At 37.0% G+C, this 21,533-nt stretch overlaps 1 protein-coding gene across 1 annotated transcript in view; it reads right to left on the bottom strand.

The window, feature by feature from the left end:
- Nucleotides 1–16,115, bottom strand: part of LOC137284840 (B9 domain-containing protein 1-like) — a 28,895-nt gene extending 12,780 nt beyond the window's left edge. The window contains exons 1-4 of the mRNA XM_067816853.1: nucleotides 16,007–16,115; nucleotides 15,615–15,683; nucleotides 13,230–13,341; nucleotides 6,742–6,838 (exon numbers count right to left, since the gene is read on the bottom strand). Coding sequence (XP_067672954.1) covers nucleotides 6,742–6,838; nucleotides 13,230–13,341; nucleotides 15,615–15,683; nucleotides 16,007–16,063 — 335 coding nt within the window. The 5' untranslated portion in view covers nucleotides 16,064–16,115. The remainder of the gene's footprint in view (nucleotides 1–6,741; nucleotides 6,839–13,229; nucleotides 13,342–15,614; nucleotides 15,684–16,006) is intronic.
- Nucleotides 16,116–21,533: the final 5,418 nt, after the last annotated feature.

Raw genomic sequence — 21,533 nt, 5'->3', positions numbered from 1 at the left:
CACGAAACCAAATCTGAAAATACATGGTAAGTGTTTAGAAAACAGGTCAATCATATTGTATGTGATCTGGATGAGGAAGTTTAGTTTCACACCCATTTTAGTCATATCTAAACAATATCACAGTCAGGGACACCAGAAATGGGCTACATTTTGTATCCATGTGGGGAATCAATCCTTGTATTCGGCATAATGCCTTAACAAGGCTATGCCACAGGTCCATGATCTGGACGAACATAAACTGTTGACATAACCTTAACATTTCACCATGTGTCAGGGTTTTCTCAGACACTGAAGCAAGAAGACAGTTTCATATGAATTTGTTGTCAAACAATACACTAAAGCTTGGAATATATGACACATTACCAGAAAACATAATCAGCGCTCATGATCTTACCACAAACATCAAGACAATGTGAATATCATCATAAGTAATATTGAAGATCTTGGTTAGAAATGGTCTTCAACATGTCATAAGACACTTGCTGACTTGATAGTAGTGCATCATTGAACCTCAGTTTTGTAGATCGACACTCATGATGTCAACGACTGCGTTGTCTGGATTTGACTGTTTACAGTCCACCATCGTATAGCATCAATTGCTGAGTGTGACATCAACAACAAACAAACAAACATTTTTTTTTAATTTCTTAGATACTAAGGAAGAAGCAGATCATTCATGTATGAAGGGATGAGACTACTGACTGAAATTATACTTACAAAATGTTTTTCTTCAAACCCTTTTTCGGAATTCAATTTTTTCACAGGTCACTTCGATTACATAATTTACATGCAATGTTCACTGATCTTCTTCCAATTCCATCTCAATGTAAGGCATTTTTCATGCTGAATACAACTTCAAGAACTTTTCACAAGGGAGATAAAAATTCATAGCTTATCTAAGCATTTACAAAGAAAAATATTGAGAAAAACATAGCACTTCCTCAGCACTATTCAGATTCCACCACTGTCACAGCTGATGTCACCCATCAACTGCACAAAACTAAACACATGACATAATCCAAGATGAATTTTGTGAAGCCATCTCATGAAGAATTTATACAGTCCAATTTTTCAGCTCATTTTCTGTCAACACCGTTTTCTAATAGCCATAGAGAAAAAGTAGTTAGAGCCTAGTATCCTAGGTAACCTATCAGTGTTAATCTTAAAAATCATACCCCTGTCACAAGAACTGTCGGCTTCCTATTATTTCATACATATATTCATGGTGTTCCAAAAACCCACAGTCCTCAGTAAGGTTTAATCAAGCTTATGCATGTTTTTACTGATGTTCTTGTCAGTTAGTGACAGATAAGAACACAACAAATGGCATTCTAAGACACAAAGAAGGCAATATATTTTCTGATACTTGAATTCTTTGTGGCACGAAAGTCAGACCAAAGCAGAGAGCTATTTCACGTTCCCCTGTCCTTGTCATGCTTGTTAAAAAAGATGGCACATTTTAAACATGTGGACGAAGATGAAGTTTTTGTCACTGTAAGAGCATTTACATGTCTGTATAAGAAAGTCAGACTCCTGTTGCTGCAAGAGAGTGGTAAAACAGACCAAATCTCGGGGAGGATGAATGTTGAATTAAAAATTCAATTTGGTTAGGACTTCTTTGCATTGCAGATAACTAGCAGATACTGAAACTGCCATATCCTGATGCCAAGCGATCTATAATAATGGCTGCTGACTAAAAATGATGCAGACTAAAGACTACTGAGTCACAATAATAAAACACATCTTTAACTTTAATGTCCATTATTCATGTAAATATGATGCCAAGGCACAAAATTTGTATCAGATATGAAAACAATGATATGTTTCAAGGTTCATGGTACCAAGCATGTAAATTACAGAGGAGAAAACATGTAAGCCTCCCTTTTGCACTTGAATGTGCTGCTTTGTGTATTTGTAGGTTTGTTAGATGCTGCATTGAAGTAGTATGAAGGTGTCTGGGCCATCTGGGCTAGACATTCCAGAGACTGATATAATAACCATAGATTCATGCCATCCATTAAACAAGCCACAATAACAAACATGAGGTATGTGCCTTTGTGATGGACATCCAGTGATCAAGGGAAAACTAAGTGTCCTTGAGCAGATGACATACACTCATTACAACATACACTCAGGATGATATAGTCATAATAACACTCAAAATGATACACAGTAATAACATACACTTAAGATGATAACATACACTCAAGATGATAAAAAGTCATATTAACATACACTGAAGATGATATACATTTGTATATAGGCACCATACAAATGAGCGTGTGTGCATATGAGGTAGAGACAAGTGTTTCCACAGCTGTGATAGCAATCCACTTACAGTAGTATCGAACTTGACCCAAGCTTAAAGTAAACTAACTTTAAGGCATGATAATTATAGAAATAAATGCCAAAGAACCAAATTAAATACTTCTGACAATATCAGGCATGAGACACTCACCTTCAATTGTCAAAATCCAATTTATAATGTAAATTCAACGAAAACATAACAATGAAACAATTGTGATGAGCTGTTTCAAAATTTTTTAATAGTACAGTGACATTTTCATAGTGAACTCAAGCAAGGAATAAATTCTTTGATAAGCATTTTTTGCTACTGCAGAGATAGAAATGCTACTTTTCGAGGGTGCCACAGGGCACCAGACTAGTGATTCCAGTAAACTGCTTTTCTGAAAATAAGTGCGCCCTTGCCTTTTGATGATCAAATTAAACCTTAAACTTTACAACAACCACGTCATTTCAGTTTATTGTTTGATAAATCAGTAAACATCATGTTGACCTAAAAACCATGAAAGACAGATTTAATTAACACAATCAAGAAAAGTATAGTTCAGCTTCATTCATCCTGGACCCATACACAAACCAACAACCTATGTCATCATCCAAATAGTATTACTGTATAAGCACCTGCATTCAAAAAGCTGTGAGATTTAGAGTGCCCCTCATAATGTTTTCTAATATTACTTTTAGTCACCACACCAGGAACACTGATGACATTTCATCTGTGCCAATTTCAATTTCTACCAAGCCATGACACACAAATTCAGCACTGTTTCAGATTGAACTTTTTTCAGTCACAAGACCGAAAAATCATTACTTTTTGGTATAGCCAGTAGGGAAACTGTCAGACAGCAAATCAGACAACATTCAGTTCTGATCAGTGAAACTAAACAATCAACAGTCATTAGCCAGTGGTACAAAGCCCTTGTCTGGTAAAATAACTCTTCAGTCTGGTAAGCAATGGTAAAAGGAATCCACATCAAAGCACAAACGTCTACTGAACATGAAGAATGGCAAAGTGAGAAAAGCCAACACAAAGATGGCTGGCAGATGACAGAAATATTGTAAGAATCACAAGGGCACTGTGCTACATAACATATAAACATAAGGCCAGATCAATTTTATTTCTTGTTTTACAGACTTGCCGGATCATATTTTTTCCAAGGAAAAATAGACAAAATTATGATAAGCATGGGGTATTTAATGCAGACCATTTCTAACCCAGATCTTCATGGGTAATAAGAGCCAAACTGAGGACTGGTGAAATAGGGTTTATACTAGCCATCAATACTAGTCTTAAAAAACCTGTATTTCTAAGACTCAACATGCTAAAAGCCTTCTCAGTTTTAGAAACATGGCACTTGATGCATGATAGAAGTACCATATACAATATATTCAGCATATAATGTGACATAGCATCTGATTATTTTATTTAACGAAGAATATTGATTTGGTAGCTTGGATCACATTAAACAGTTCTTTAGCAACATTCATGAGTAGGAGTGACAAATATCCGTATATCAGTGATCAGATTTTCTTTAAACTCAAAGAAGAGTCTAACTCGATAACCAATAAATATAAAATACTCAATGAACCGCTGACCATAATCAAATCAAAACATCATACCCACTGTGTGAGGTTTTTGCAGAATTTTTGTCAAAAAATAAAAAAGTTGTTTAACAAACTATCATAAAAATATTGACACAGTCGACTATCTATTATGAGGCAGGAGTGCTGAGAAAGGGACAGCCAGGTGTGTGAGAAGGAATGGAGACAGCACAGCACAAGTTCGTGAGTGTATTATCTGTAAATTGTATTATTAAGTAATTATTATTATTATTATATACACAAGTGACCTAGTTGTCACAAGTGACAAGTTGTCATGGGTCACACTTTGTATCATAAATGTTCAGTGCTTTTCGTACATTGGCAGCAGACTTTAAGGTGTAAGTTACCGCTTAAATTACCTCCCTTTCTTTATGTGTTTTGATTAGTTGTGTGTAATTCCGGGGGGACTATGCAAAGGTTCTAAGTTAATGGCGATGGGTGTATTGTGCTTGAATGTTCAGGCATCCGTGACTTTGTATATATAAAGGCTGGTTCTCGTGTTGACGACACAGACACACACATGGATTAACTGGAGTACATCATTCGGCCATCATCAGTCTTCGTCAACACTTGACCTACATAACCGCTGCCTTAAGGCTCGTCATGTTACATTCAGTACAACTGTTTCTCACTCTCAAACCAAGACTCTGGTGAGTATTATATTTATGACCCATTACTTTAGATTTGACTCAGATGCATTGTACATGAATCCTCTCGTGTGAATTTTTGTATCTTGTCTTGTTTGGTCAATACAGATTACTGGAAATTTTAGACTTGTTAGTGTTAGCTTTTGCTGGTTCTGAGGGGACTTCTTGTACTTTTTGTCATGGCAAATTATTCACCATAACAAGCATTTCACTGAGTATTTTATGCTTATTAGTTTTCGAGTTACACTGCAATTCATATGTCCGCTTTTGAGACAAATGCACTATAGTGACACAGGAATGCTCTAAATCACATCCCACCAATATTATGCTTTAAATTACACAGTTAACCCAATTACACAGCAAGAATATTTTAAAAACTATGTAAATTCAAGACAATATAATAGCCATTATGAGGTTAAAGAATATTATATCTGTTGGAATGTCTGTTTGGTTTTCTCATTAGTTTTATCATGTGCATGTAAACAACAATATAACTTACATGAAATAGACAAGCTGATCAGCCATTTGTTGGTTGAAGTGATTTTAGAGGTGATTGTTTGTGATTGTGGAACAGGTTCTTGCAGCTTTTATCGGCACACAAGTATTCCATAGCCAGCAACCCCCATGAATATATGCATAGGCAAATGGTTGGGTATTTTTTGTTGCATGATTTTGTTGCATGATTTGTTGTACAAAGGTGAATAATATTCGGATCATGCTTCAGTTACATGATGCCTGGCACAGACTCATAATGATAACATACACTCATAATAACATACATTCAATATAATAACAAACATGTATCCTGATAACATACACTCACACTGCTTAGATACACACATTGACAACCAACACTCACACAGGTGATATACATCCATATTAATAAGAAAACACTCAAGATGACATACACTCATATTGATAACATACACTCAAGATGATATACTCTTAATGATAACATGAGCTAAAGATGATACACAAACACATATTCATAACACACATTCAAGATGATAAACACATATAATGATAACACACTCAAAATGATATATACTCATAATGATCGCATACATTCAAGATGATAACATACACTCAAGATGAAAATATACACTCAATATGGTATGCATTCATATTGACAACACACTCGAGACGATATACACTCATATTGAAAACATACACTTGCACAAATGATATGCACTTAATATATTATACACTCAAGATGATATACAGTCTTAATAATAACATACACACATTACAATAGCATACATTTGAGGTGACATACAGTCTTAATGATAACATACTCTCAAGGTGTTATATAGTAATAATAATAAATGATGATGAAATATACTTAAGATGATATATACTCATCATAACATACACTCAAGTTGACATACACTCATTACAACATACACTCAGGATGATGTAGTCATAATAACACTAAAAATGATACACAGTAATAACATACACTTAAGATGATAACATACGCTCAAGATGATATAAAGTCATATTAACATACACTGAAAATGATATACATTCATAATAACTGAGTTTAGTTTTACGCCACACTCAGCAATATTCCAGCTATATGAAGGTTATAATAACATACACTCAAGAGATGATGTACACTCACAGTGATAACATGCATTCATAGAGATAATACGGAGAAGAAAACATACTTGTAGTGATTACTTACACTCATGAAGGTAATGTACATTCAAAGAGATAACCTTCTATGGACATAACATACTCACCTTACAGACAACAAAAGATGGCGGTAACACTCACTGACTGAGGTAAATACACTCATAACAATTCCAAATTCACTTCTGATAACATACTCACATGGAGTGAACATGACCACTTGGAGAAAAAGTACTCACATAGAGATAAAATACACTCATAGAGAAAACATACATAGTGATAACATACACTGAGGTAAAACAGGTGCCTTTCAGGCAAGGACTCATGAACATCTTGAAAACCAAACACAAGTGGGAGGCCCCTTCTGGAGTGCTGAACCGAGATTTATGACCATGTCTAACACAATGGGAATGAGTCTAATCATGCTAATGGACCAATGTTTTTATCTTCGTATGTTCAGAAGTTCCATGATGAACCACACAAAAACTAAAAGATTACTCATTAGTCTATGTGTGATACAATCATGTCAGGGTCAAGGTCACATTTAACTTACCTGCCAGGTGTGATGGGAACATGGCAGGTTCCGTAGCCTCGCACAACATCCGTACCAAACACATCTAAGCCATAGGCATGGATAACCAGCTGTGGCCCTGGAACAGGACAAGATAATAGATCACATGTTTATTTTCTTCAAAACAAAAACACTCCAACACCTATACATCAAGATCATGAAGTTTCAATTTTCTGCATCAGTTTACCTTTACTGATATGAAACACTACTGAGTACATACAAAACATTCACAATACATTTAGAACATACTGGTATACTGCATATGAAAAATAATGCATGTTCATCTTGATGGAAAAGTTTACCCAAAATGACAAGAAAAACAGAAATCGAAAAAGCATCAACTAGGGTTATTTTGTGATCGAGAGGGGCAGTGGGGTAGCCTAATGGCTAAAGCTTTTGCTCGTCACACTGAAGACCTGGGTTCAATTCCACACAAAGGTACAATGCATAAAGCCTATTTCTGACATGGAGCCATTTCTATTGCTAGAATACTGCTAATACACCAGTTACTGACTCAATGTGATCAAAAAAGCAAAACTATTTGTTTCCTCTGAATCCTACGTCTATCACAGATACACTGTACCCATAGCAACACTAACAAAATGACAGACTGCTGTGACGTAATGATGTGAAGGGGAAGCTGTTACTCTTTTCAGTCAGGTTCATAACACATTAAAGACCAAATACTCATGCAAGATAAAAATAAGTTGTTCACTAGTCATGAGAGAGACATGGGTTGATGTACCCTTGATGTTTGTTTATGCAAGTGGAACATAGACATCAAGGGTACATCAATCCATGGGCCCCCGAGGGACCAGTTATTAACATTTTTATCTTACCAAACACCTCAATGTTAATTCTAAACTGTTTCAGACATGGTTACTGGACCAAAATATGGTGTGCCGAAGTTAGGCATCAACTCAAACACTACCAACAGTGCCAACCAAATTCCCTCAATTCGCCATTTCCACCCTACTTCTAAGCAGGGTACACTGGCTCAACCAATCAGAACATGACATTCATGTGTGAGGTACGATAATGTGGAATGTACTGCATTACATAAACCATTATTCCAAAACATCACAATTCCGAAGTCTCTTCAAGCAAACGTTATTCTAGAATATAATTACTTATTTATTCGTAGACATGGCAGTTTAAAAGGACAGCAAAGTCAGATTACCTATGAGTCGGACATGATATAACTGAAAATTTCTTTGACGGAGGACCATGTTAATTTTGGATGAATAGTATCTCTAGACTAACCTCCATGATGAGTCTCTTTATGATGTGCATTTGTGATAACCTCTTGATGTGAGTCCAATATGACAAAGATTATCACCTTGTGGAAGATGTGCATTTAAATAAAGCTCATCAAACCGTCTTCACTGTTTCATCTAATCAAACATTAATTCAGATATTGTTGATAGGACTGGTTAGTTGTACTTTCATTAATTTCATGTACGTCATGATCATTTATGTCAACTATTGATCTATATTCAAACTTGCACAGAGCATGGTGCATACAGCATGGTCCGTAATCAGTTAAATAAGGAAGGTTGGGCATGGAGAATCCTTGGTGGATGACTGTGTTTTGCAGCTTCACTCAGAGAGTTTCTAGGACTTCAGTCCTTCTCACAATGAAGCACATGTGATACATGTGCGCTCACCTAATTTGAAGTAAGTTTGTTCAAAATTGCTTCTGTTGGCCTAGCAGGAAATGGGTACGCATGGGTTAACTCATTCGCTTCACAGACAGCTTGGGTTATCTGGGGTAACTACAAATGCCCTGATTATTGTTATTAACTAGGCTTGACTAATGAGGGGAAACAACAATTGCGATAGCGATAGTCTATTGCAACATACTCAAACCACTGCAATTGTCTGTTGTGACCAAATATTGCAATAGTATTGCAACAGTTTTGTTCTCCTTGAACTATCTCATTTGAAGTCATTTCCCAAGTGAATGTACAGTTTATATGACATAAAAACAAGCTGAAGTAGTATCAGTCTCTTTAAATAAGTGACAAGCAACTTTAAACCATGATCAAATCAAACAGTTAAAAATAAACTCAATGAAGCTGTAAGTCTGAACTCAAACACCCTGTATTTTGCACTGCACATTTATCAAATGAAGTCAATTACTAAACTATTGATATTCACACACACTATCGATGCTGTGATAGTTTTTTGTTTCCACTATCAATTAATTATGATCAGAGATCAATCAATAGCAATCCATCGATAGTTAGATGCATCAATACAGTCCTATTATTAACTGTAAGCAAGATGCTGCACATCTAAGCCTCACTTCTCAGCAGTGAGTGAGTTTAGTTTTACGCCACACTCAGCAATATCAATGCCATATGGCAGCGGTCTGTAAATACTCGACTCTGGACCAGACAATCCAGTGACCAGCACCATGAGCATCGATCTGCGCAACTGGGAACCAATGACGTGTCAACCAAGTAAGCAAGCCTGACCACCCGATCCCGTTAGTCGCCTCTTACAACAAGCATAGACCTCTGAGTAGAGTTCATGTCATGCCTACAATCATCCAACAACAGATGCTCTCAAAGACATGCATACTCCAGCTGGAAACATTAGCCTCAATATTCACTCAGTGTTTCTTCATGCATATTTGTAAAGAAGCAACTCAAAATTGGGTTAAGGTGATTTACATAATTCCCAGCTTGTGTGCAGTTCTGAGGTATGAAAAATATCTAGGCCAATTCCAATCAATAACATGGAATGATGGATTGGAAAGTACTCCCCTTGGCAGAAAATCAGTATTCATGTTTAAGATGCTTTTCCCCCAAAACCTAAATTGAAACAGACAACAAAACTGTTTTCAGCCATTGCTATAATGACCATTTGTTTTCAGCTGTTTCAGAATAGCAGTGCTCAAACAAGCCATGTTACCACTGGGGCACGATTGCTGTTATTTAAAACAACCTATTTCAATGGGCATAACAGTCTTTACCCCACATAGTTCTCAATAACTGATGTTAAAAAATCAAGGATGGAAACCCAGTCATTTCACTAACATCAATGTTTCATTTTCTAACAAAAAAAGGAAATAACACTTAGGAACACAATTTTATCTAATTACATTGTGTTTCTAAATTTTCTCATATTAGTAGCTCACACACTATCACTGTATGTTCAGGAACACAAATGATATGTATTGCATAATAATCACTAAACTTTGTTGAAATTGTCACCCAAGGACTATGCAGACATGTAAGTTCAACAGGAATAAATAAAGATTCTATAAGAATGCATATCACACAGGCATAAATAAGTTATTAACTGAAGATGACTTCACCTTCTGCATCATGTTTTGCATGTTCTTCCAACAACAGACTGAGTTCATGCCACATAATTAAGATAATTATGACTACACTGTCATTTAAATTTTTTAAAAAATAGCCTAATATATAAAAACATACTCAGATCTTAGAATGTAGATCTCCCTTGAAAAGATCTGCTGTCCATTGCCTAAGCTTTGAAGACAGATACAGATAATAATAATATACAGGTAATGAACAGGTTGTACATTAGAGTGAATGAGTGAGTTTCATGTCACTTTTAGCAATGTTCCTACAATATCATGGCTGGGGACACCAAAAGTGGGTTTCACCTGTTGCACCCATATGGAGACAGGAAGGCAGGTTTTCAACATGACCAGCGATTGCTTTCAACATCAGATATCCAATAGCCCATTTTTGGAATGGAAAGTAACATGTGGTGTTGGTTGCTTTTGCAAAAATATCACAGTATGTCTAACTGTTAAACCTCAGTTGTGACTGTGAAGGGTTTGGGTAAAGCATGTGTAAGACTCTGAAAACAAGTGAAATATTAAGACTCGAGTCATAGTGACACTGTTTCATCTATTACTACACAGGTATAATTTGTTTGTTCTTTTGATTAATGCTACACTCTGGAATATTCTGGCTAAATGACAGCAGCCTGTAATATTCAAAGCTGTGCGCCAGACAGTCAATACCTGCAGTCAGGATACTATGACACACCACACATCCAGTCACTGTGTTTGATTGTCTAAACCACCTATCAGATATCTTACAACAAGAGTCATCAGAAGATGACATGTCCCCCTGGCCCCCACATATTTGAAAGGACAAATCATCTGACAGTTACTTATTGTGTTTTCAGACCAAGTCTGAATTGTTTCCATGGAATTCATGAAAAATATAAATGCCAGATATCTGTAATCAGAAAAAGTCACCATTTTAAGATCTGTTTCATATATCTGCCAAGATCTTTTGAAAGATATGAAATGGTTTTCGAGTTGTGCTCCGGAGACAAAGTCCACAACATGTTCAAGGAACCGAGAAAATAATAAATCTCAGTAACTTGTAAATAGCAAAAGGCACCACTTTAACCAAGTTTTACTGACAGATATTAAGAAGTTTTTGAGTTCTGCTCCAGAAACGAAACACACCTCTCACTTTTGAGACTAAGTCCAAAATGTTTCCATAGAAAAGGAGAAAATAATAAAGCACAAAAGCCTGTAAATAGCAAAAGGCACCACTTTGGTGTTCGCCACACATATCTAACAAGTTACACTGACAGATATTAAGAAGTTTTTGAGTTCTGCTCCGGAAACAAAACACACCTCTTACTTTTGAGACAAAGTCTAATTTCCATGCAAACCGAGAAACTAAGAAATCACAAAAACCTGTAACTAGCAAAAGGTACCATTGTAGCTTCTGATTGGCATATCTACCACGTTTTGCAGAAAAATAAAGAACGGATTTTGAATTCTGCTCCGGAATCGAAGCCCATCCCTCCATTTTGAGATTAAGTCTCAATTAAGTCCATGGAAACCAAGAAAATAATTTATCACAAAAACCTGTAAGTACCAAAAGGCACCACTTTAGGTTTTGACTCATGTATGTAACACGTTTTGCAGAAAAATATTGAACGGTTTTCTGAGTTCTGCTCCAGAAATATAAGCCCATCCCTCCATTTTGAGACTGTGTCCAAAACATTTCCATGGAAACCAAGAAAACAATAAATCACAAAAAGCGTGTAAATAGCAAAAGGCACCATTCTGGGATTTGCCACACATGTCTACTAAGTTTTGCAGAAAAATATTGAACGGTTTTTGAGTTCTGCTCCAGAAACAAAGCCCACCCCACCATTAGACTAACGCCAGAATGTTACATGGAAAAACAAAAAAAACAAATGCCAAAACCCTATAAATAGTAAAAGGCATAACCACAGGCTGAGATTACTATATCTATCAAGTTTGGTATAAAAATACTGAACGCTTTCTGAGTTACGCTCCGGAAACAAAATGATTACAGACGGACGGACGAGGCATCGACTATATCCCCCCGTGAGGGTATATTAAGGAAAGGCAGGTAGTGACCAGCTGTAACATGAAATAGACTCTAGTGTATGCAGAGATTCATGTGTAACGACACTCAATATATATATATTATAATGGAACAAGCCTTTAGTTAAGCTGCAAGCAAACAGTTTAACAAATACTGGTAAACACATATAAGATGATCCACGACCTGACAAATGACCCAAATTTGCATACTTGGGAACGCCCCACAGAACAATCCACTTGAAACAAGAGGGAGACATGTTGTCTGATAAATATCAAGAAGTTCGTTTTCCCCGTGCGTTTCATGCATGAATTGTTATAGCACACTCGATTTGGGAACCGGTACAATCTCAACGAATTGAATCAACACAATACACTGAGCAAATACGTTTAGGACCACCGATCCATTTCACGAAGCAAATGACATTTTCCTGGGTTTTTTTCAACTAAATTGTTGAATATCTAAAATGCTTGCCAATGCCCCAATCATCTATTTGTCTTCGTCTTAACTAAGGTTAGCATGGAATATCAGTATCTTATGAATGAAATTCGAAGGAATATGGGGTGTTGATTTCATGTCACGGTTAGCATATGTATTGCACATGCATCATCGTCAAGCTACCTGTAGCAGCCAAGTGTACTCGCCCAATTCGTTGTACCGCCTCTCTTGTCACAAATGCGTTTAGTGCACAGGATCATCTAATATGTGTCTAGCAGTAGTTTAACAGGGGAAGGTAGATAACTCTTGTGAATTTTACTGATTGAAGTAGCCTTAAAATCTTGTTCAACCAAAGCTTCAACATTTAAGATGGAACCTGAAAGGAAGAAAATACTGGGGTCTATGAGTGAGTGAGTTGAGTTTCACGCTACTTTTAGTAACAATCCAGCAATATCCCAGCAAAGGATCTGGCACTAATGTTACCATGGTATTGGTAACCCACAATCTACAGTTTTGACAAATTGAAAAAGACATCATTACTTTTTTACCTGTCCCATGATTTGTACATTAGTATGTATATAGGATGCACCAATTTGCATTGATAAAACCTAGAAATTATCTGACAAGCAATATCATCTATAGCCTCACACAAAAAGACAACAAGCAACATACATCCATATGGGTTTGTGCTTTTGAAAGTGACGTCCAGCGGAAAATTCCACACAAATATTTGCTTCTCATCTCGACTCTTCTTTGTAATCTGTGTGATACCCTCTTCCATGCCCTGAAATGAACATTTACCAACAATCAAACTATGATAATACAAATCATAAATCATCACAATTCTATTCAATTCAACAGTGGTTAAACATAAGGTTTAGCTAAAGCATCTATTAATGAAATGTTTCTGATTTCACTACTATATCCATCCCTTATCAAATTCAAGAAACATTACAATTACAAATTAATAGCAACATTCAAAAGGTTATGCAGAAAAACACTGATCACATGTGGCGGTGCTGATAGCAATATACAAAATCAGAGCCAAAGTATTAACTGCTAATTACAAGAGGGGTTGAAAGAAGAAATGTGAAGGTGACAGTGATAAACAACATGAACATTTCTCATACAGGTATAGATGTGATGCAATATGAATCAGGTGACCACTTAATTTACATAAATACTTGTGTCTTTCACATAACTTAATGAATTATTCAAATATGAATTATGATATCAGTCAATTATCAGGATTGTTTTTTTGGATGAGTGGTAGGCTTTCTCCATTCTCTTCCTACAGAGGTTACTCTTGTCATATCTTCCTACGTAACCTCTGTTCTAATACGGCCATATTTCCCGGTCATCGAGAAAACCCCTTGCGGCAAAACATCATGACAGGAATTATCTCCCTTGTTACTATCCAATCAGAATACCTATTAAATAGACTTAGCTCCAATATGCAGCCCCCATGGAGTTGGTTCATCAACATGCAAAGGAAAGATTTGGTATTTCATGCTTAACTGAAAATCAGAAACTGGAATAGAGTGTGCAGGGATCAATCGCTATGATGTGTTTGTAAAAACAAAAACTGGTGGTGGCAAGTTTTCCAGATGCATTCGGAAATTACCTAGATCTTGCGAATGATCACTCTTGCACGTCTCTGATTACACAACTAAACCTGAATGCCTCCAATCGCAAGTCTTGAACACCTGCACCATGAAAGGGCCGTATTATAACAGAGGTTACGTAGGAAGATATGACAGCAGTAACCTCTGTGGGAAGAGAATGGACTTTCTTATCAAGATTGGATCTTGCTTTCCATTTGTTGCTAATATTTCAGACTGTCACAACAAATGGAAAGTAGGATCCAATCTCATTATGCTTTTTGTCTATAATGACTGTCTTCTAAAGCTGTGGACATCTTGACCTTACCCTGAAAGTCTATCATTTGATAACCTTGTCACATGTTCTAAGTTTGTTGAATATACTATCATGTGATCACAAGTGGTGGGTTATATCGTATTTGTTAGGAGTGGGACGATACGCTCTTACCACAGTGTGGTAAGTATGTACTGTAGTACAAGGCTGTCGGTCCTGTCCGTTTCGGTATATGAGATATGATCATTATGCAGAAAAGTGACATTAGCCAAACCTTACATAACATGTAAGAAAAAATGACAATATATATATATGGCATTTACTGACTAGATAGAAATGATGATATGAAAACCAACAATACCCAATTTTTTTATTGCATTATGGTAAACCAACCCAAAGGCAAAATACTGTGGTTCTACAAATACTGTGGTATACTATTTCACCCCTAGTGTTTGTATGCTGACTTCGTAAGTGATAACGTTGACCCTAAAAGTCAACCGATCATGTGAAAATATGATCGCATAAATATACAGGTACATTATGCTGGTATACAAAGTATGTGCTGGGGAAATTTTTACAGGTAGAATGAGTATGTGATAGAGAAAATTAGAAATTCAGCTGATTATCAACACTCAGTGATAATGTTAATGACCTTAAAAATATGGTGAGAGAGTGAATGTAGTTTTGTGCCACATTCCGCAATATTCGGACTATATGATGGTGGTCAGTGAGCCTGACCACCTGATCCTACTAGTCATCTCTTACAACATGCATGGGTATCTGAAGGCCAATATTCTAATCACGACCTTCACTGAACTTAAAAATATAGACAAATGCAAATAAACAAGTTCATCATAACAGTCAAGAGTAACATTTATTGATTTAACTCTGTTCCTAATATATTGGGGTTAGAAGTAGGTTTTGTTTTGACATAGATACAATGTGTGAAATCCATTCCTGAGGTCTGCTACCACAATATTGCTTGGACATTAATTGTTGCTAAAAGCGACGTAAAACTATTCCAAATAACTCGTCTTTTAGACATTTGTTCAGTGAGTGTATGGAAATAAATTGAAGACAGGATATAAAACCTGGATGTACAGTAAAAACTCACAGAACACAATCTTGTTAAATACACTAATTAAAGCATATTGAGGGATTGTGAAGTAATAATACACTTACAGTCGTAATCAGCCAATCTGGGCCATGTGTGTAACAATATCTGCAGTAGATGTCATCGAACTCCGGAAACTGCAAAATCAAAGCGTAATGATCAAAAACACTTAGCGTCGAAGAACAATCTTTGTAAACAAACATCAGCAATTATCAACAGAATTAGTCAAGACCACATCGTTCGTGTCATTATTCCACGTTGTTCAATTATTATTTTTGTTTCGTTCATCTACAGTACCGTTCTACAAAACTTCAAAGCAAGCTGTGGCTTGTTTACACGTAACAACGGTACAGAGTTGTTGTTATGATACGTTGGAGTCACTTGTGGAGGGCGTGATTTGAAGCTATGTGTCTAGTTTACGGTTCAAAAATACTTTCATATATGCGTACGACATATTTACCTCTGCTGTTTCAATTTGACCACTGGCCATAAGCATAAATACCGAAGATGCCGCCATGATGTCAAAGCTCCCCCTGTGTAAGCAAAGGTAGATAACTCTATTAGGAGGCACCCGTCAGTAAAATCAACGCGAGTCTAGCAACAGAACACGCGTTTCGTAAACTAATTACGCCAATAAAAATGTTCATTAATACAATGCTTCAGGCATGTGTAAAATCAATTTTGCATCAGCCAATATCCATCCATTTATTTCGATACCTAACATTTAAAAAACATGGTATCACTTTCCCTGACGCTCCTCCAGTCAAAACTGGCCTCTCACACAGCCAGAGTAAAATTTTGGGTTAGTGTTTGGATCACTTTTGTCCAGATGAGACAAAGTTTGTTTCAATAAAATTCTCATTTAGTGTGACTGGTGAAATATTTGAAGGGATCGGGGTAAGATAGTGACAACACACACATCATGCTTTTTCCATATAATTGCATTTAGTGGTCTCCAAGGTCCAGTATTACTGTATGGACATGAGTTATCGCCCATAACTTGGCAGCGTGTAGAGTTGCATCATGTCCACATTTAGTATAAATGTGGTTCCATTTTGGCAAGAACATGACATGCCACAAAATCCTGGCAGGACATGTGATGTCTGGTGGAGATATTTTGAGAGTAATCTCCATCCAGAGCAGAGTTGTTGAATGGACCCATGATCCTAACAATGAAGAAACTTCTCAGGGAACCGATTCTTGACATTTAAGTGTTTAAAATGCTTACTTATACACTCATTATTTCAAGTGGCTTATCATGTTCTTGCCAAACTGATCGGTTGATGAATTTTGATATTTCACAATCCATCCAACTTGGAAATTCTTTCATGTAAATCTTCTTTTATGACTAAGCAGGTTATATGCACCTAGAAGCACATTACTTAAAAAAATGTATGATCTGGATTGTACTAGATATATAACAAAATGCTGGGTTATCATCGTTTTGGTACAAATACAATATCATATTTAGAGGGATGTCACTCTATACTCACATCTTACAAAATTACAGATTACAAAAGTAATCCCAGTCTTTTTTATTAATATTTTGTTACAAAAACTAATTAACCCTTAACAAACGTACCTAAGCCCTTTTCATGAAATTTGATCTCACACATCGTGTGTGACATGTACACTTTGTGCACAATGAACTTTTCTTTTTGCATGTTTTTGACACTTGATGTTGAACAGTAGATTATTCTCTAGACTCTAAATCTGGTGGAAAACATGTTAATTTCAATATAAATTTTGCCTACGTCATGCCCCCCAAAATCAGCCATTGATGTTAGCTGAATGTTGGATCAGACGTGGAACAACATTCCCCAAGCTTTCTTCAATCGCTTAGTGTCCATGCATTATCGCTGTCAAGTCTGCATCAACCAGAACAGTGGACTTACACGTTATCAAATCTTTTACTCTACACTAATTTTACTACACTACAGTTACTTCTTCCATTAGTATATTTATTTCCTTAAGAATAACACAGCCATAAATTTCCCTATTAGTGTGCATCTGATGTGGGTAACACAAGTAGAAATATCGATCCTTGAGCAAGAGTATGACAAGCTCATTTTGGCATAAAACTGATAACCAACACAAAATGTTTACACTAGGTATCTTCGAGCACATAAGAACACAATTTCCTCCAAATGAACCACTTTGATTCTTTTTTTGCACACTACCAGAAGCATAAATAAACACATCATATTTTTATTATATTTCAAAAGTCACACTTATCTTTTTCATGAATGACTAAACTTTCAAAAGCAATTATCTCGAAAGTAGGAAGTTGTGGGTTATCACTATCTTCTCCCGACCCATTCATTTATCATTTTTAATGGCATGGTTGACACGGTTATCGGTTCCCAATTGCGCAGACCGATGCTCATGCTGTTGATCACTGGATTGTCTGGTCCAGACTCGATTATTTACAGACCGCTGCCGTATAGCTGGAATGTTGCTGAATGTGGCGTAACTAAACCCATTCACCCACTCACTCACTCACCCACTCACCCACTCACTCACTGACCGTGCAAACAGGTGTGGAAGTCTAACTACAGCAACCGAGATAAGTTTTGGTTTGTGCAGTATCATTTCGCCGCAAAATGGGACAAGTATCTTCGGAAAACCTCTTCACCATCTGTTTGGCAAAAGTGACTAAGTCCGCAGTGTATGTCAAACCAACCCGTACACTAATAGCACTGACCTGCGTTGGAAAACGCATTTCTACAGCCAAATGCAGTAGTTTGTGTCACCGATACGTTTAAATGAGTTTGAAAGAACGTGTTAGACTTAGGGTGGTTTGTTCAATACTGCAGGCCACAAGACCTAAAGTACAACATACACCAGGACATAGTATTTTGTCACGTGGCTTGGATATAATGAACAAAACTAACTATTAAGAAAGACGTACATTTAATACATATTTCAAATAGAGTGATAGTAATTTGTGCGTGGAACGTGTTTTTTTTAAAGTAACTTTGATGAGGTTGCATTTGTTTGATATAATAGAGGATAGTCAATTCAAGGTACAGATTTCATTCAGAACGCATGATACAGTCAACAGGAAAAGAGTATGAGAACTTCATCTGCGATGCACAGATCCTTGCAATGTTCACAGATGTCACGGGCGTGTTTCTTTTCCTGTATGCATTTACCTTCAGATCGTTCAAAGTTTTTTTTCTGAATTTACAGAATGCACGTACCAAAGACTTGTAATGGAGACAGGTAATATAATGTTTCTGAACGTATTATTTAGAAAGTCTGGAGATCCCCCTGAAGATATGGGTTAGACCTGTTCTTTAGCCAGAAGTGGATAAATTGATCGGATGGCCAGGCTCATTGTTATGGATGTCTATGGACATTCGTTATAACTATATAGCTTCGGTATTAATGAGTGAAGCGATTAAAAGCAAACTGGCAAAGCAATCATGAGAAGCGACAAGAGGAAGGAACTGTTCAAAGCGCCCGTAAAAGATGAAAATCGTCCTCCAAGAATATCATCGGTGTCAATGTTCTCGTGATACTGCAAAGCTGAATACAAACCATGTCTCATCCAAGAGATTTACTATTATATCATCTAAACATACCCGGAACTGATTTACAAATGTCTCAAGTAAACCAGTCGGACGTGATTGACAAATCCGGGGTTTATTTTAGAGTTATAAACTGAAAACCCATTATTGCGCAATTACCTCATCAGCTGGTAGTGTTATTTCCGCGCCAGCCTCGTGGGTTCCTGAGTTTCGTGTAGGATTTCCGTCCCAGAATTAAAAGAATAAGACTTCGTTCCATGATATATCCTTATTTGAATTTTGAACTGAAAAATATAAAAAGACGAAACAAAGGGTGTGAATGTGAGTTTTCCCCGCAGATCACACGCGTTATCATTACGCCACTCGTTATTTACTGCTTCTTATATTCTAGTTACGACAGGGTGTAGGAATAATTTGAAAACGTCAAGCAATAAATGTTAGTAGTTTGAGTCGAATTTCTACCTGTCTGTTTCCTTTTTAAAGCACTAGCAAGAAATGTACACTGTCTACAACAAAGTGGTTTCTTTCTGTATGGGGAACGGCGTGTGTCTCTTGAAAAAAAACTGCTGAAAATGTTTAACTAGTATGATATCGTTCTAACTCTGAGCAAGGGGGAGAGTGAGTGAGTGAGTTTAGTTTTACGCCACTGTTCCAGCAATATCTGGGAGACCAGAAATGGGTTTCACACATCTTATCCTTGAGGGGAATCGAACCCGGACCTTAACCACTAGGCAACTCCATTTCCCCAGAAGAAGAGAAAAGTAACCTTCCAAATCATTCGTATAAGAACCCACCGTCCTCTCCCGTGATCATAGTTGCAGTAGCGTCTTGGGTCAAACTAATCGAAACCACTGTCAGCACCGAAGATACTTTTGGACTAATTCACTAATAGCAGGTGACCTGACATTTTTAATTTAGTAAAGTCGTGTGTATCGTGTCAATCAGAGACACTGAAAATGACATGTGTTGAATCAACTATTTAATTTGTTTTTATGTATCTTTTTGTTTCACTGAGTCATGAATGAATGAAGTGTGCTTGTAGTCAAATTACTAGCAATACAAAACTAAAACTCAAAGCTCTTTGTTTGTTTTTATTTCCACAATTTATCATAATTATTCGCGGAGGTTTTATTTTCGCGGATAATGTTTTTGCGCGAAAAGCGCGAAAATTAAACCCCCGCGAAAAATAATGATTTTACAGTAATTAATGTTAGTTGAAGACACATAACGTAATAGGATTAACAGATAAAGAGTCAAAACTGATTCCTTAACTCTTCTAGTAGAACAGATTGCCGAAAGTAACGAAGTCCTGGCGTTGTTATGAGTGAGTGAGTTTAGTTGTACGAGGCTTTTGGCAATATTCCGACGGAGAACATCAGAAATGGGCTTCACACATTGTGCTCATGTGGGGAATCGGATGCGGGTCTTCAGTATGACAACCGAACGCTTTAACCACAAGGCTATCCATCCAACTTTCTTATAAATATGACCAACAGACATCGGCTATGAAACCTGTTTTTACCACAGCGTTATGGGTTTGATGCAAACTCGCGCAGAACTACTTTTCAAGTCATTTTAGCATCCGATAAAAACCAAAAAACTCGTCATCACATACGTTAACCATAGCAAGACGACATCTATAACCTGAAACGACCGGTTGACCACATGTGACGCCACATCAACAAGACAACCATATTCGGTTTGTGCATCTAGCGAATCGCTGCCAAAACGGCACATTAACTACTCGTACTAAACCAGAACCGTACGCATCCACTTCATGGAGCAGCATACGGCGCCGACGTCGAGCGATATTGCGATATTTTAAATCCACGGAACCGCCTGCTTTGTAGTATTAACATTCTAGGTTCAGAAGACAAAACTAGGACAGTAAACCGTCGCAGATATGATTAAACGATGGTTTTTATGGTCGCGCAAGGGTTCACATGCGTATTTGTGTATGGAAGTATAAGGGTTAGGAATCACTCGAGAACTCATAATTGTGAATAACAATTTGATAGACATGCATGCATTGGATGACATCGTTCTAAATCATTGAGTGGACTTTGTGCAAATGCAGAGCCTTTGCCGTAGGCATCCCAAATGTTCCAGATGTTGTTACAGAATTTTGAGGGCAACATGATTGTTGCACTGCCTTGACCAGATACAGACCTCACCCCTACCAGCCCCATAGGACATGTCTGGAGATATGCCGACGGTAATACTAAAACCATCCAGTAACACTTGGCCAAAATTTGGTTGCCACTTGGAAAAGCAACACTTTTTCAATACGCTTGTGTTTATAACGCGTGGCCCCGACTGCACCGCCAGCCAACGGAAACTGACACTGGGCTGCAATGCCTCTCAGAGCATGTTATTCTTTCGCCTGTTACAGGTTTGGGCCTTGATAGCGGAGGTCTTATGATCGGATGATTTACCAAATGGTACAGTGTTTTT

The sequence above is a fragment of the Haliotis asinina genome, chromosome 5, assembly GCF_037392515.1.
Source record: "Haliotis asinina isolate JCU_RB_2024 chromosome 5, JCU_Hal_asi_v2, whole genome shotgun sequence".
NCBI lineage: Eukaryota > Metazoa > Mollusca > Gastropoda > Lepetellida > Haliotidae > Haliotis > Haliotis asinina.
The sequence above is the reverse complement of the archived record's forward strand: the minus strand, read 5'-3'. Positions and strand labels throughout refer to the sequence as shown.